General features: G+C 45.9%; 1 protein-coding gene across 4 annotated transcripts in view; it reads right to left on the reverse strand.

Annotated features, from left to right (window-relative positions):
• LOC307221172 (transmembrane protein 87A-like) overlaps positions 1-10,463 on the reverse strand; it is a 34,327-nt gene extending 23,864 nt beyond the window's left edge. For all 4 annotated transcript variants that reach the window (XM_079985519.1, XM_079985517.1, XM_079985518.1 and 1 more), the window contains exons 1-4: positions 10,275-10,463; positions 4,387-4,453; positions 2,301-2,392; positions 1,095-1,205 (exon numbers count right to left, since the gene is read on the reverse strand). In XM_079985519.1, coding sequence (XP_079841645.1) covers positions 1,095-1,205; positions 2,301-2,392; positions 4,387-4,453; positions 10,275-10,454 — 450 coding nt within the window. In that variant the 5' untranslated portion in view covers positions 10,455-10,463. The remainder of the gene's footprint in view (positions 1-1,094; positions 1,206-2,300; positions 2,393-4,386; positions 4,454-10,274) is intronic.
• Positions 10,464-17,109: the final 6,646 nt, after the last annotated feature.

A 17,109-nucleotide genomic window follows, 5' to 3' on the forward strand; every position in this document is an offset into this window, starting at 1 on the left:
AAGAAAGGGAGACAGACGGTTGTTAGCGCCCTGTTCTTTTCTCCTGACAAAAGCCTCCCCCCCCACGACCCCTCGCCAATTTGCAATTCCTAAGGGAAAACGCACCCCACATCTCCTAATTTGGGGATAAACCCTTGGCTGCAAAATTGGACCAGATTTCTACCTCTTCTTGGTCCAAAGAAAAGCCTCTTTTCCCTCCATGCTCCTCAGGCTTCCTCCCCAAGTAAATAAGAATAATAATAAATTTTATTTATACCCCGCCCTCCCCAGCCAAGGCCAGGCTCAGGGCGGCTAACAACCAATAATAAAAACAAGTTGATTGGAATACAACTTAAAAAACAAGGTTAAATACAACAAAATCCTAATCCTAATCCTAATTTATTATTTATACCCCGCCCATCTGGCTGGGTTTCCCCAGCCACTAAAGACTAAAATACAATAACCTATGAAACACTAAAGACTAAAATACAATAACCTATGAAACATTAAAAGCTTCCCTAAACTGGGCTGCCTTCAGATGTCTAAAAGTTTGGTAGTTATTTTTCTCTTTGACATCTGATGGGAGGGCGTTCCACAGGGCGGGTGCCACCACTGAGAAGGCCCTCTGCCTGGTTCCCTGTAACCTCACTTCTTGCAGGGAGGGAACCGCCAGAAGGCCCTCAGCGCTGGACCTCAGTGTCCAGGCTGAACGATGGAGGTGGAGACATTAAATCATTAAAAGGAAGGAACCAAGGAGAAGCGAAGGGGTCACGATCTTCAGCCCGGAAACCCAAACGTTCGCCGGGTTGCGCTGAGCCAACTGGGCCACGACAACACACACTTTGCCCAAAAGCCGCTTCCCACGTCCGGTTTCCTTTCAAAATCTTTCCTCCTCCGCTGATCACCTTCACCCCGTTAGCGAAGGAGCAGAAACAACGCTTCTCCGCAGGCCGCCCTGGGCTCCCCCCAAATCTTCCTTCCTTCTGCAGACACAAATCCTCTTTCCTGCTCCGCCCAAAGGCCAGCCCTCCCCAACGCAGCCGCCTTCCCCGTTAAACGGATCTCACTCCACCTGCGTCCCAGCGACACGCTGCCCGCCATTTTGCATTCCCCACCTCATTGAGTTGGCTGCATGGGACCAGGGTCGTGTACCAAATGTACTGGCCGCCTCCGGCGACGCTGGCCTCCGTTTCGTAATGGCTCAGGTACTGCTCCGCCTTGGTTTCCTGAGAGGGCAGAGGAGGAAACTGAGAAACGAGTTGTCGGAAAACTAAAAAATGGACGTGTGAAAAGATTAAGATTTTTTTTGGGGGGGGAAATATACAATGAATTAAAAAAGATGATGGGGATAACTTTTACTTAAAAAACCGGAGGCATTTCTATTAACTATTTTAGATAAAGAGATCCCAAAAACATCTAAGAGAGGTATTCTTGTATGCAACCGCAGCGGCTCGTCTACTTGTGGCCAAGGGGTGGAAAGATCAGGAGTCTCCAAAAATAACAGATTGGCAAATCAAATTAGAGGAATTGGTGGAGACGGCTCAATTGACTAGCAAACTCAGAGGAATCTCAAAGCAGAAATTTGCAGAAAAATGGGATGGTTATAGAAGATAGGTTCAAAAATACAATAATAGTTTTGGCTCCGTGCTAGCATTCGAGTGATAAAGGAACTAAAAGGAGGTGGACAACAATTAAGGATTTATTATGTTTTCAGAATGTATTGGAAAATTTATATAGAAAGGTTTATTGTTTTGTGTACATTCAATTGTAAGATAAAATATCTGCAAAGGGACTTGACAGGAAGTCAAAGTTGAAGAAAAGATTTTGGAAGATGAAAGGGGGGAAAATATTTACTTTCATTATTATCATTTTGTGTGGGTGTCTGCACATATGTGTGTTTTTGTATGGAACGTTTGGGAGGAAATAAGACGGTAAATAACAAATAAACTAAATATTGATGTATGTAATTTTCATTCCTTAATTATTTCTAGTGGTAGTATGGTTGTATTGTTTTTAGTAACATAAAACCATTCAATAAAAATATTTTTTTTAAAAAAACCCAAAAACTAAAAAATGGTGTTCAGGAGCATTGCCGCCTTCAACCATAGAGGCAAAGCAGCCATCGATAGGCTTCTCCTTCACAAATTCGTCAAATGCTCTTTTAAAGCCACCAAGGTCGGTGGCGCTCCTGTGGGAGGGAGTTCTGCAGTCTAACTCTGCACCGCCCACAGACAGCCCAGAAGCCCCTGGGGTTCTCAGGGACTCTTCAACCCGCCCGCCCCAGTTCCACCCCAAAAGCAAAGAAGGGGCCGGTTGCTCACGTCTATGTAGACCTCGTCGTGGCAGTGGGAGCTGCGGAGGTACCAGGTGATGTTCAGGGACAAATCAGGGGTGACGCAGTTCTTTTCCACAACTGCAAAGGGAAATAAGCATTAGGCAAAGACTCCAGGAGGGCAGCAAGCGTCTGGCGCTAACCAGGCGTGAAAATGAGCCCTGATCTGCCTTACCTTTGGGGCTAATAATAATAATAATAATAATAAAATTTATACCCCGCCCTCCGGTTAAAGCCTCAGCGCCTAGGGCTTGCCGATCGAAAGGTCGGCGGTTCGAATCCCTGCGGCGGGGTGCGCTCCCGCTGCTCGGTCCCAGCGCCTGCCAACCTAGCAGTTCGAAAGCACCTCCGGGTGCAAGTAGATAAATAGGGACCGCTTACCAGCGGGAAGGTAAACGGCGTTTCCGTGTGCGGCTCTGGCTCTGGCTCTGGCCAGAGCAGCGATGTCACGCTGGCCACGTGACCCGGAAGTGTCTCCGGACAGCGCTGGCCCCTGGCCTCTTAAGTGAGATGGGCGCACAACCCCAGAGTCTGTCAAGACTGGCCCGTACGGGCAGGGGTACCTTTACCTTTACCTTTACCCAGGCCAGAGCCAGGCTCAGGGCTGCTAACACCAATTAAATCACAGGAAAAACATAATACAGGGGAAAACAAAAGGAAAAAAAAACCACAATTTAAAATACAGGTTAAAATGCAATTTAAAATGCAGCCTCATTTTAAAAGTAGCCCATAGATCAAGACCATAAGGGGAGGGAAACATAAGGGTCAGACTGAGTCCAAACCAAAGGCCAGGCGGAAAAGCTCTGTCTTGCAGGCCCTGCGGAAAGATGTCAAGTCCCACACGGCCCTAGTCTCTTGTGACAGAGCGTTCCACCAAGTCGGGGCCAGCGCTGAAAAGGCCCTGGCCCTAGTTGAGACCAATCTAACCTCCTTGCGACCTGGGACCTCCAAAATGTTGTCATTTGTGGACCTTAAGGACCTAAGGCATTAATTTATTTATCTGTGAATGTATATCTTTGCACACACACACGTTACTGCCAACGGAAGGAAGAAATAACGCGTTGTTGGACGGCATAAAGCCAACAATAAAAAAAACCACCATGAAACAAGTACTGTATATCACAAGTCAGTGAATCAAAGGGAGCTGAATCACTCCTTTGGAGAAAGCCTGGGTAAACAGCAGAGTTGGAAGGGAACCGCAAAGGCCCTCTAGACCAACCCCCTACAATGAAGGAATGACAGGGATATAAATAAAAATGTATTATTATTATTCATTGGTTCGGGTCCGACCCTCCAGAGCAGCAGAAGAGAAGCTTGCTCCATCTTCCAGGTGACAACCCAAGATGGCTGACAAATAACCTCTTGGCCGTCTCTTCTCCAGGCTATAAACAGACCCAGCTCCTTCAACCGTTCCTCATCAGGCTTGGTTTCCAGACCCTCGATCCTCTTGGCCGCCCCTCTCTGCACACCTTCCAGCTTGTCAATATCTTTCTGAAATTGTGGCGCCCAGAACTGGACACAGGACTCCAGGCAGGGTCTGACCAAGCCAGAATAGAGCAGTACTATGACTTCGTTTGATCTGGACACTAGACTTCTGTTGATGCAGCCTAGAATAGAATTACCTTTTTTATAGCTGCATCACACTGTTAAGCTAAAACCCCTAGACTAGCGGTTCTCACCCTGTGGGTCCCCAGATGTTGTTGGACTACAACTCCCATCATCCCTGAGCTCTGGCCTTGCTAGCTAGGGGTGATGGGAGTTGTAGTCCAACAACATCTGGGGACCCACAGGTTGAGAAAGGCTGCCCTAGATTCTTTTGGCATGCATTGCTGTCAAGCCAGGTTCCCCTCCATCCTATATCTGAATTGGAGGCCTAAATGCCAGTATTGTTGGTGCACCCCAGAGCCACCACAGTAAAGGCCCTGGTCTTAGTGGGAAATAAGACGAACCCTAGGAGCGTATCGTACTACTAAAGCATCTCTCCCGACGATGGAAGTTTATCGACAGGAGTGGGACACAAGGTAAGTCTTTGCACAGGTGAGAAGTTTCCCTTTTATAACAGCACCGGAACTTACATTTGAGGATAATCTGGGTGTCCTTAAACATTGTTTTGGGTAAGATAAACAAGTTCTTCGTTTTGTTCTGAAAAAGAAGAACAGCAAAAATGGATTGATTAGAGACACCCTCGATCGGGCTCGTCCCTCCCCCAAATAGTTTCAGGCCCCCACGCAAGGACGTCTCCTCTGGTTCAGACTCGCAATGAGAACAACCACTTAGCCTCAGCGGAGCGGCAACTTGCAAGTGGAAAATTTCAGCCTGCTCCTAGCGAGAAAGAGATGCTGAGCGGCGAGGAAACAGGAGCAGCCTTGTGTTACAGGCTGTGCGTCCCCGTGGGTTAAATTTCCAAAGAATGCAAGCTCAGAAGGCAAGAATGAAAGCCAGAGCGAAGTCACATGCCGGACAGGAAGCCACTGGGCAGTTTGGGGCAGGTCACTACCCTCAGTCTCCCCATCTGCATCATGGGGATAATACAGATGGCAGAGGACTGAGATGAGAACAGTGCAACACCCAAAGTGCACCATATAATGTTCAATAAGCATTGCATCAGGGTGAGAGGTGGGCGGGAGGCAGGTTGTGGGACCAGCAGGTGGGGCAACATATATCACCCCCCCCCCAACTGCTGCAGATCCTAAACCACAACCTGAGGACCATCCATCCCACACACAGAAAGAGTTGCCTGATGTTTAGCTGTAAACATTAGGGCCCTCGTATCTACGGGACCGCCTCTCCTGGTCTGCCCCGCAGAGGACCTTAAGGTCCATGAATAACCATAGTTTAGAGGTCCCGGGCCCTAAGGAGGTCAGATTATCCTCCACCAGGGCCAGGGCCTTCTCAGTGATGGCTCCGACCTGGTGGAATGCTCTGTCCCAGGAGACCAGTGCCCTGCAGGATTTAACCTCCTTCCGTCGGGCCTGTAAGACAGAGCTATTCCGCCTGGCTTTTCATTTGAATTCAGCCTCATCTTTTATTTCCCTTCTCTTCCCTTCCCCTTTTATGAAGATCACCCGTTCTGAGACTCCACAGCTAATTCTCCCCTGGGCTCCTCGCTGGCCCAAGTAGGACCAATTCAGCCAGCTAGCCCTGGGGATTATCTAATTGATTTTTTATTTGTATTGTTATTCATGTTTTTATACTGTATTTTATGCTGCTTTTATAATTGTTTTAAATTTGTTGTTAGCTGCCCTGAGCCCGGTTTTTGAACCGGGAAGGGTGGGGTATAAATAAAAATTAATCATTACTATTTATCATTAATGCCCCTCTCTGTTGCCTCAGCCCCACACATTTCTCCTCTTAGCTAAGGGTATGAAACTGCTTTATACGGAGTCAGATTATATGTCCATCAAAGTTCCAGCTGATCTGCACCACAACTCCCATCATCCCTGCCCATTTGTCCATGCCGGCAGGGGCTGATGGGAGTCGGAGTCCCAAACTCTGGGAGGCCACAAAGCTGGGGGGGGGGGAGCTGATCTGGCACAGTAATACTCCGGCAGAGAGAGGAGTATTTCCTAACCCAGAGATGATCAGGGCAGAAACTCGGGTTGTTTTCTGTGTTCAAAGCTTGCGCCCCGAGACTAAACTCTGGGCTTATTTTGGGACATCCAGCGTCTGTCAGCCATTATTTCCTCTAGCAAAGAAGGAGGGTTGGAAGCAAAAGCCAGAAACTTGGAGCAGCTGCCCCATGGCTGCCCTCCCTAGTTGCAGACACAACTGGCGGTGGTCCTATTGCAAACTCATGTTTTTGGCCTGGAACTCCAACAGGTGAACTAGGCTTTACTCGCGAGGCAGACGGAAAGCACATGATCTGCCTTCGCTCTCTGCAAGTCAGGGAAACGCAGTCATTCAATTGCCCTGAATTAACCTGCTGCCCTCCAGATGTTTTGGGCAGATGTTTGGCTGAAGTCTGAAACATCTGGGTGGGGTCCAGCCTGGAGAAGGATAGTTTAGCCCAGGCATGGGCAAACTCGGCCCTCCAGCTGTTTTGGGACTACAACTCCCACCATCCCTAGCTAGCAGGACCAGTGGTCAGGGATGATGGGAATTGCAGTCCCAAAACATCTGGAGGGCCGAAGGTTGGGGGTGCCTGGTCCACACTATACATTCTTGTTTAGGGAAGCTTTTAATGTTTAACAGGTTATTGTATTTTAGTGTTTTGTGGCTGGGGAAACCCAGCCAGATGGGCGGGGTATAAATAATAAATTATTATTATTATTATTATTATTATTATTATTATTATTATTATTATTATTTAAAGCTCCATAGTGCTGCTTTAAACATTCATGGCGGACTCCCCCAAGGAATCCTGGGAACTGTAGTTTTCTCAACTGTGTTAGCCCAAAGGTTTAGACCAACATGGGCGAAATTCACCTGCTACCCAAATCAGCAATGCAACCTGTTTGCCGAGGTAAACGAATATTAACTCGGGGGCAAACATTCCACGGGGCTTTATTGTCCCCGAGAACAAAAAAAGAAGCCTGCAGTCTCAAAGGGCAGCCTTTATCTTGCAGTTACAGAAAAACACCTGGCCCAGGACACAGGACTGTGGGCGAGGTTTATGACCCTGAAGAACCGGGGAAAGTAGGCCACAGGAAGAGCATGCATGCGCCCTTCGCGTCTGCAGCGCCACCGAAAAAATGAAATTGAGGGTGGTGGTTTTTGGGGGTGGGTTGTGTGCTCAGGAAATGAAGAAATAGGTCTCCCCACTTTCTCACATTCAGAGGTAATATCAGAACTTGCGGTGAGAACCTGAAAGCATTTCCCGCTAGATGCCACCTCCGCCTGTTAATAATCACTCAGTGTGATTGATTTCTCAAGCGCTCCTTCCATCCTGCCCACCGCCAGCAGCTTCCAGTTAGGGGCAGCTTGTAAATAGAGGCAGACTTCCTTGTTCATAGATCATGGGGGCTGGATCCGGCCCAGTCGCCTTCTCAATCTGGCCCGCGGACAGTCCGGGAATCAGCATGTTTTTACATGAGTAGAATGTGCCCTTTTATTTAAAATGAATCTCTGGGTTATTTGTGGGGCATAGGAATTCATTCATTATTTTTTTCCCAAAATACAGTCATACCTCGGGTTACAGACGCTTGTGTTTTCGGGTTGTGCACCACGCCAAACCCAGAAGTACCGGAACGGGTTACTTCCAGGTTTCGGTGCTTGCACATGCGCAAAACCGCTAAACTGCGCTTTGCGCATAAGCGCCAAATTGCAACCCACACCTGCACGGATCACGTTCGCAACCCCAGTATCCACTGTATAGTCCGGCCCCCCACAAGGTCCGAGGGACAGTGGACCGGCCCCCTGCTGAAAAAGTTTGCTGACCGCTGTCATAGATGGTATAATCTGCCCATTCCCATCCCTGAAACAACCCCAAAGACAGGAGACTTCTGATCTTTTTCTTGCTCAAGGAAACTTACGCCCCCCACCCCCCCGCCCGCATCTTGCTACCCACCTTAAAATACCTCTGCCTTCTATGGAATGTGATCCTTTAAGACCCAAATGAGAGGTGCAGACTTTTCTTACCTCCCCCCCCTTCCAACCTGCCATGCCCAACTTTTCCCCAAACATGCACAACACCCCCCCCCAAAAAAAAACAGTGTCCATAACAGGACTCAGAAATGGTTCACTCCTAGATCTGTTAGCACAGTGCACACAGAGGGAAAAGTCTTCACCTGCTCCATTGGGATGAATGGCAGACCTGGTGCCTTCAATGACATGGACCAGGCATAGGCAAACTCTGGCCCTCCAGATGTTTGGGACTACAAGTCCCATCATCCCTGACCAGTGGTCCTATTAGCTAGGGATGATGGGAGTTGTAGTCCCCAACATCTGAAGGGCCGGAGTTGGTCTATGCCTGACATGGACAAAGTGAGGAGGCTAAGAATCAACTTGGTTCCCTCCCCCTTTCCCTTTTTCCTTTTTCCCTTCTGTAATGGAACTCCTGTTTGGGGACTTCCCTGGCTTTTTTCTGGCCCATGTAGGACCAGTCTGGATAGTTAGCCTTCGTGAAGATTTGACGTTTTCATCCCCAAAAAAGTTTCTGATTGAGTTTCCACTGAAACGAGGCTGCATTTTAATGTTTTGATGTTGTATTTTAATCTTGTTTTTTAAGCTGCATTTCAATCAATTGTTTTTGGTGTTAGCTGCCCTGAGCCCTGTCTTGGCTGGGGAGGGCGAGGTACAAATAAAATTTATTATTATTATTATTAAGTGTCCTGCAGATGCCCCAACAGACAGGAGCAGGACAAGAAGGGAGGGGATCACAAGATCCCCAGCAGGGATCTGCCGCTGAATGTTGGTCAGGAACAAGGCCATTATTCTTCTTATTATCCCCACATACATTTGGGGCCCCTGGTCCAGACTCTGCTCTGCTCCTCTCCTCCTAATGGCCACGGAGGATCAAGCCTGCTCTGGTTTGGCTTCTTGGTCACACCGTAACGTGACAAGCAGTTGCGGATGGGCTGCCTGTTTATTCTGAGGAATTTTAATTCAAACACACACATTGTTATGAGTGCCATTCATGACAACGTTGGCTATTTTACTCTCTAAGGCCATTATATTACTATTTGTTAAGTTTCTAAGCCACTCTTCATCGGAGGAGCACAGGGTGGTTTACCATATAAAAACACAAAAATATGTACCGTGGTATACAAACAAAAACAAGAACCCCACATTAATGATATAAATAAGAACCCCACATTATTATATTAAAGTTAATATCCACAAGCATTATATTAATTATACTATATTATACCACACTATGTATTAATTATAATATATTGATTATAATCCGGTGACTATATCATATCACTTACGTATTGAATTGTATTAATTGCCCATTATATTAATATTAACCCTTATTAATTATACTATATTATGCCACACTATGTATTACAGTGGTACCTGTAATACGGAGGTCCGTTCTTAACCTGAAACTGTTCTTAACCTGAAGCACCACTTTAGCTAATGGGGCCTCCCGCTGCCGGAGCAAGAAATTCTGTTCTCATCCTGAAGCAAAGTTCTTAACCCGAGGGATTATTTCTGGGTTAGCGGAGTCTGTAACCTGAAGTGTATGTAACCCGAGGTACCACTGTAATCATAATATATTGACTATATTACATTGACTGTATCATATTACTTACATATTGAATTGTATTAATTGCCTATTATACTAATATTAACCCTTATTAATTATACTATATTATGCCACACTATGTATTAATTGCACTATATTGACTATATCATATTGGCTATACCGTATGAAACTGCATTAATTGCATAGTCTATTAATGACACATTAACCCTTATTAATTGTCCTATATCATGCCCCACTATGTATTAATCGCACTATATTGACCATATCCTATTGGCTATACCGTATTAAACTGCATTAATTGCCTATTATGCTAACATTAACCCTTTTTAATTGTCCTATATCATGCCCCACTATGTATTAATTACACTATATTGACCATATCATATTGGCTATACCGTATGAAACTGCATTAATTGCATAGTCTACTAATGACACATTAACCCTTTTTAATTGTCCTATATCATGCCCCACTATGTATTAATTACACTATATTGACCATATCCTATTGGCTATCCCGCATGAAACTGCATTAATTGCATAGTCTATTAATGACACATTAACCCTTATTAATTGTCCTACATTATGCCACACTATGTATTAATCGCACTATATTGACCATATCATATTGGCTGTCCCGCATGAAGCTGCCTTGATTGCATAGTCTACTAATGACACATTAACCCTTATTAATTATACTATATCATGCCCCACTATGTATTAATCGCACTATATGGACCATATCCTCTTGGCCATCCCGCATGAAGCTGCCTTGATGGCCCTTTTTCATGCTCCTCCCTTCCCCCCTCCGCTCACCCCGCGGGCCTGGAGGCTCCAGCGTCCCGGCTGGGAGGCGGCCCCCTGGGCGGGCCTGGGCGCCAGGGCGGCCCCGCCGAGCAGCAGCAGCAGCAGCGGCAGCAGCGGCAGCGCCCGCCGAGGCGGAGGGAGCCCGGGCGGCCCCGCCGAGCAGCGCGCCAGGCGCCCACCCGACGCCATCCTCCCTCCGCTTCCGGAAGCGGGAGTCACGGGGGGAGGCGGGGCCTCCAGGGAGGGAGGGAGGAGGAAGAGGAGGAGGCTCCTCCCCCCTGGGTCAGGGAGCGGGAGGAAAGAGGCCGCCCCGGGAAGGAACGAAGAAGGCGGCGCCAGGGAGGGAGGGAGGGAGGGAGAAAGAAAGAAAGAGAGAGAGAGAGAGACAGCGAGATAGATGATAGAGATAGATAGATAGATAGATAGATAGATAGATAGATAGATAGATAGATAGATAGATAGACAGATCAATAGATGGAGGGAGAGAGAAAGAGAGAAAGAGAGAGAGAGAGAGCTAGATAGATGATAGATAGATAGATAGATAGATAGACAGATCAATAGATAGATAGATAGATCAATAGATGATAGATAGACCGAAAAATAGATAGATAGATAGATAGATAGACCAAAAAATAGATAGATCAATAGATAGACCGAAAAATAGATAGATAGATAGATAGATAGATAGATCATTAGATGATAGAGAGAGAGAGAGAGAGAGAGAGAGAGAGAAAGATAGACAGACAGATAGATAGATCAATAGATAGACAGACAGACAGCTCGATAGATGATAGAAATAGATAGATAGATAGATAGATAGACCGAAAAATAGATAGATAGACAGACAGATCAATAGATAGATAGATAGATCAATAGATGATAGATAGATAGATAGACCAAAAAATAGATAGATAGATAGACCAAAAAATAGATAGATAGATAGATAGACCGAAAAATAGATAGATAGATAGATAGATCATTAGATGATAGAGAGAGAGAGAAAGAAAGATAGACAGACAGATAGATAGATCAATAGATAGACAGACAGACAGCTCGATAGATGATAGAAATAGATAGATAGATAGATAGATAGATAGACCGAAAAATAGATAGATAGACCGACAGATCAATAGATAGATAGATAGACCGAAAAATAGATAGATAGATAGATGATAGATAGATCATTAGATGATAGAGAGAGAGAGAGAGAGAGAGAGAGAGAGAAAGATAGACAGACAGATAGATAGATCAATAGACAGACAGACAGACAGCTCGATAGATGATAGAAATAGATAGATAGATAGATAGATAGATAGACCGAAAAATAGATAGATAGACAGACAGATCAATAGATAGATTGATTGATAGATAGATAGACAGATCAATAGATGATAGATAGATAGATAGATAGACAGACAGACAGATCGATAGTAGATAGATAGATAGATAGATAGACCAAAAAATAGATAGATAGACAGACAGCTAGATAGATAGATAGATAGACAGATCAATAGATAAGACAGACAGATCAATAGATGATAGATAGATAGATAGATAGATAGACAGACAGATAGATAGATAGATAGATAGACCGAAAAATAGATAGATAGACAGACAGCTTGATAGATAGATAGATAGATAGATAGATAGACAGACAGATCAATAGATAGATAGACGACAGACAGACAGACAGATCAATAGATAGATAGACAGACAGATCTATAGATAGATAAGTAGAATTGGGGAGAGAGAGAGAGAGAGAGAGAGAGAGAGAGCAGTGCCGGAATTACATACAAGCTAAACAAGCTAATTCTCCCCTGTCCTCCTCGCTGGCCCAAGTAGGACCAATTCAGCCAGCTAGCCCTGGGGATTATCTGATTGATTTTTGAATTTTATTGTTATTCATGTTTTTATACCGTATTTTATGCTGCTTTTATAATTAAGTGTTTTAAATTTGTTGTTAGCCACCCTGAGCCCGGTTTTTGACCTGGGAAGGGTGGGGTATAAATAAAATTTTATTATTATTATTCACTAAGAACAAAAAGAATAAGGAACTGCAATCCTGTTTAAAAGCAATGTGTTATTTTGAATTTTGCCAACGTCTACTTTGTAACTAATTTAAGACTGTTTGCAGCAGAGCTTTGAAGCCGCCTTGAGTCCGAGAAGGGCGGGGTATAAATAAATTATTATTATTATTATTATTATTAGTCCATGATCCTGTTCTCAAGGAGACCAAGCAAATGCTTCTGGGAAACCCTCGGGCACCAGAGCTGCCCCTCCCCTGCCCCCCAGGGTTTCTAACAACTGGTACTCAGAAGTATTATTGCCTTGCAAAACATCAGCTTTAAGACGGCCCCTGCCCTCTAGAGGGTCACGACACACAAGGAAAACTGAATGGGAGGGAGGAGGAAAAAGCAAGCTCCGGCAGAAGTTATGGTCGATGTCTGTGGCAGTTCTGACTATCGTGCTTTTGATTAAGAGCAGGCATAGGCAAAATTGGCCTGCCAGCTATTTTGGGACTACAACTCCCATCATCCCTAGCTAACTAGTGGTCAGGGACGATGGGAGTTGTAGTCCCAAAACTTCGGGAGGGCCGAGTTTGCCTATGCCTGATTAAGAGCAATCTCTTCTCAATGCAATCTCCGGCACCCGGTCACCAACTGGCTTCCTGGGCCCTGATGAAACCATGTAACATTTAAGCCACTTAAAAAACAAACTGGCAATTTTGGGTAACTATGTATAAAACTCCACTGAAAGTAGATTTAAAAGAAACATGACCATTGTTATGTTATTTGGCATGGTTTTATTGTTCATATGAAGAATGAAGCACATGGAAAGGACAGGCCTACAGTGTGCTTGCACAACTTTGTCTTATCATGTAATAAAGTAGAGAGAAAAATAACAATGAAATAACTGCCATAATAGGAAATCGGTTTATTACGATTGACCCGATTCAAATCTGAAGCGGATTTTTGCAAGCATGTGCAGAAATTCCTTACGATGCCTCATTGCCCTGATTCAGGTAGGTAGCCGTGTTGGTCGGACGCAGTCGAAATAAAATAATAATAATAATAAATTGTCCAGTAGCACCTTAAAAGGTAAAGGTAAAGGTACCTCTGCCCGTACGGGCCAGTCATGTCCGACTCTAGGGTTGTGCGCCCATCTCACTTAAGAGGCCGGGGGCCAGCGCTGTCCGAAGACACTTCTGGGTCACGTGACCAGCATGACGAAGCTGCTCTGGCGAGCCAGCACCAGTGCAGCACACGGAAACGCCGTTTACCTTCCCGCTATTTATCTACTTGCACTTAGGGGTGCTTTCGAACTGCTAGGTGGGCAGGAGCTGGGACCAAAAGACGGGAGCTCACCCCGCCACGAACCGCCGACCTTTCGATCAGCAAGTCCTAGGCACTGAGGTTTTACCCACAGCGCCCCCCGTGTCCCTTTTAGAGACCAGCTAAGTTTGTTCTGGGTATAAGATTTCGTGTGCATGCACAATTACACCCAGAACAAACTTAGTTGGTCTCTAAGGTGCTACTGGACATTTTTTTAATATATATTTTTTTAATTTCATTTCCCTATATTTCATTTATTTTTTAAAAAAGTTGTTTTTAAGTCATACTTTTTGCATTTCGAATTGCCTTTGCATTTACAATTGCACCAAAGGTTCAATAAAAAATAATAAGGCGCGGGGGGGGGGGGGGTTGCAGAGCCAGGCAGAGGCTCTGGCCAGGTACATAATGTGCCCCCCCTTTTTTTACTCTGGGGATAACTGAAGTCTTATAAATAAGTAAGTATATAAATAATTTTCACCAAAGTTACGCTGACAAATAATTTTATTTCAAGGCTTGAACTGTATCTGCATATAAAGACAAAATGGAAAATATAGATACACAATAGTGCTTTTTAAAAATACATAGGGAAAAGGATTATTTTAAGTATTTACGTACATTTAAAAATGCTTTCAAGCTCAGCATCAAAAAATGAAGATCATGGCCACTGGGCCCATCACCTCCTGGCAAATAGAAGGGGAAGAAATGGAGGCAGTGAGAGATTTTACTTTCTTGGGCTCCATGATCACTGCAGATGGTGACAGCAGCCACGAAATTAAAAGACGCCTGCTTCTTGGGAGAAAAGCAATGACAAACCTAGACAGCATCTTAAAAAGCAGAGACATCACCTTGCCAACAAAGGTCTGTATAGTTAAAGCTATGGTTTTCCCAGTAGTGATGTATGGAAGTGAGAGCTGGACCATAAAGAAGGCTGATCTCCGAAGAATGGATGTTTTTGAATTCTGGTGCTGGAGGAGACTCTTGAGAGTCCCATGGACTGCAAGAAGATCAAACCTCTCCATTCTGAAGGAAATCAGCCCTGAGTGCTCACTGGAAGGACAGATCCTGAAGCTGAGGCTCCAAGACTTTGGCCACCTCATGAGAAGAGAAGACTCCCTGGAGAAGACCCTGATGTCGGAAAAGATGGAGGGCACAAGGAGAAGGGGACGACAGAGGACGAGATGGTGGGACAGTGTTCTCGAAGCTACCAGCATGAGTTTGACCAAACTGCGGGAGGCAGTGGAAGACAGGAGGGCCTGGCGTGCTCTGGTCCAGGGGGTCACCAAGAGGCGGACACGACTAGACGACTAAACAACAGCAACAGTGCTTTTTAAAAATACATAGTGAAAAGGATTATTTTAAGTATTGACATTTAAAAATGCTTTCCTAGCTGACCGAGGCCCCCTTTGGAATTGGAAGCCTGGGCCAAGTGGCCCATATGCCGCCCCCCCTGTCTGGGCCTGGATGGAGGAAATAGATTTCAGTACAGCTTCCAGGAGTTGGCAGCCGCGTCGGCCTTAATCCGGAGTGACTCCGCATTGCCCCCTCCCCTCTCTTCCCGCAAGAGGGCGTCGCCTCCTTTGGGCACCCCCCCCCCCACCCACGGGCGCATTCCTGGCGCCTGAATCAGAAGCTGCTGGGGCCGAGCAGCGGAATCCGGGGGGCGGGGGGGGGAGTGACTCCGGATCGGACACGCTCCGCTTCCTCGCTGCAGTCCAGGAACCGGCCGAGCCAGTTCGCCAGCAGGAAGAGAAAGCGAGCAGAGCAAAAGAAGTTTGCTCCTCCCTGTGCAAAACCAACAGCTCTCTCTGGTCCGAGTGGGGGAAACGCCTGATGCGAATCTATTAATTCGGAGTCGCTTCGGATTGTTAGTCTCAAGGAGGAGCCGCTCCTCCCTCGCAAACTGCTCTTTGTTGCAGTTACAGATAGGTAGCCGTGTTGGTCTGCCATAGTCAAAACAAAAAAAATTCCTTCCAGTAGCACCTTAAAGACCAACTAAGTTAGTTCTTGGTATGAGCTTTCGTGTGCATGCACACTTCTTCAGATATGCTCTTTGTTGTTTAGTCATTTAGTCGTGTCTGCCTCTTCGTGACCCCCTGGACCAGAGCACGCCAGGCCCTCCTGTCTTCCACTGCCTCCCACAGTTTCCTCAAACTCATGCTGGGAATTTTGAGAACACTGTCCAGCCATCTCGTCCTCTGTCGTCCCCTTCTCCTTGTTCCCTCCATCTTTCCCAACATCAGGGTCTTTTCCAGAGAGTCTTCTCTTCTCAGGAGGTGGACAAAAGTCTTGGAGCCTCAGCTTCAGGATCTGTCCTTCCAGTGAGGTGGACAGGTGTGGAGGATTCCCTGGTCCTGAATGGGGTAACTGTGCCCCTGAAGGACCAGGTGCGCAGCCTGGGAGTCATTTTGGACTCAGGGCTGTCCATGGAGGTGCAGGTTAATTCTGGGTCCAGGGCAGCTGTCTACCAGGTAGGATGAGACCCTACCTGCCCGCAGACTGTCTTGACAGAGTGGTGCATGCTCTGGTTATCTCTTGCTTGGACTACTGCAATGCGCTCTACGTGGGGCTACCTTTGAAGGTGACCCAGAAACTACAACTAATCCAGATTGCAGCAGCTAGACTGGGGACTGGAAGCGGCTGCAGAGACCACATAACACCGGTCCTGAAAGACCTACATTGGCTCCCAGTACGTTTCTGAGCACAATTAAAAGTGTTGGTGCCGACCTTTAAAGCCGTAAATGGCCTCAAAGGCCCAGTATACCTGAAGGAGCGTCTCCACCCCCATCGTTCTGCCCGGACGCTGAGGTCCAGATCCGAGGGCCTCCCTGCGAGAAGCCAAGTTACAGGGAACCAGGCAGAGGGCCTTCTCGGTGGTGGCACCCGCCCTGTGGAACGCCCTCCCACCAGATGTCAAAGAGAACAACAACTACCAGACTTTTAGAAGACATCTGAAGGCTTTCAGGGAAGCTTTTAATGTTTAATAGATTATTGTATTTTAGTGTTTTGTTGGAAGCCGCCCAGAGTGGCTGGGGAAGCACAGCCAGATGGGCGGGGGATAAATAATAAATTATTATTATTATTATTATTACAGAACTGTTTTTAGAAATAAATGATGGAACGGACAAGCCCGTCAGCAGGGGGTGTGAAGGCAAGGCGGTGTGTTGTTTCTTAGCGGCACCTGCCAATTCATAGTGGTAGACTGCCTTGGAAGCTGGAGGTTCGACTGAGCTCAATGGGATACACCTCCAGTCATTTTTCCCCACAGCTGCAAGCCTGCAAAAGACAGGGCATGCTGGGAAATCATGAAAGGGTGGGGATGAGAAAGGGGAGTCTGAAATATATATATATATTCAAAAAAAAATTATTTGTTTTTCCAATATTTTAACAAACACAACAACAAGAAAAACATTACAAGATCAAAAAACAAACAGACACACAAAACATTTATCTTAACTATTATAATCCCACTTTTGTTATCATTGTAAAGTGACCTCCTCATATCCCCCTGGTTG

The sequence above is a fragment of the Podarcis cretensis genome, assembly GCF_951804945.1.
Source record: "Podarcis cretensis genome assembly, chromosome: 8".
In the NCBI taxonomy this organism is placed as follows: domain Eukaryota; kingdom Metazoa; phylum Chordata; class Lepidosauria; order Squamata; family Lacertidae; genus Podarcis; species Podarcis cretensis.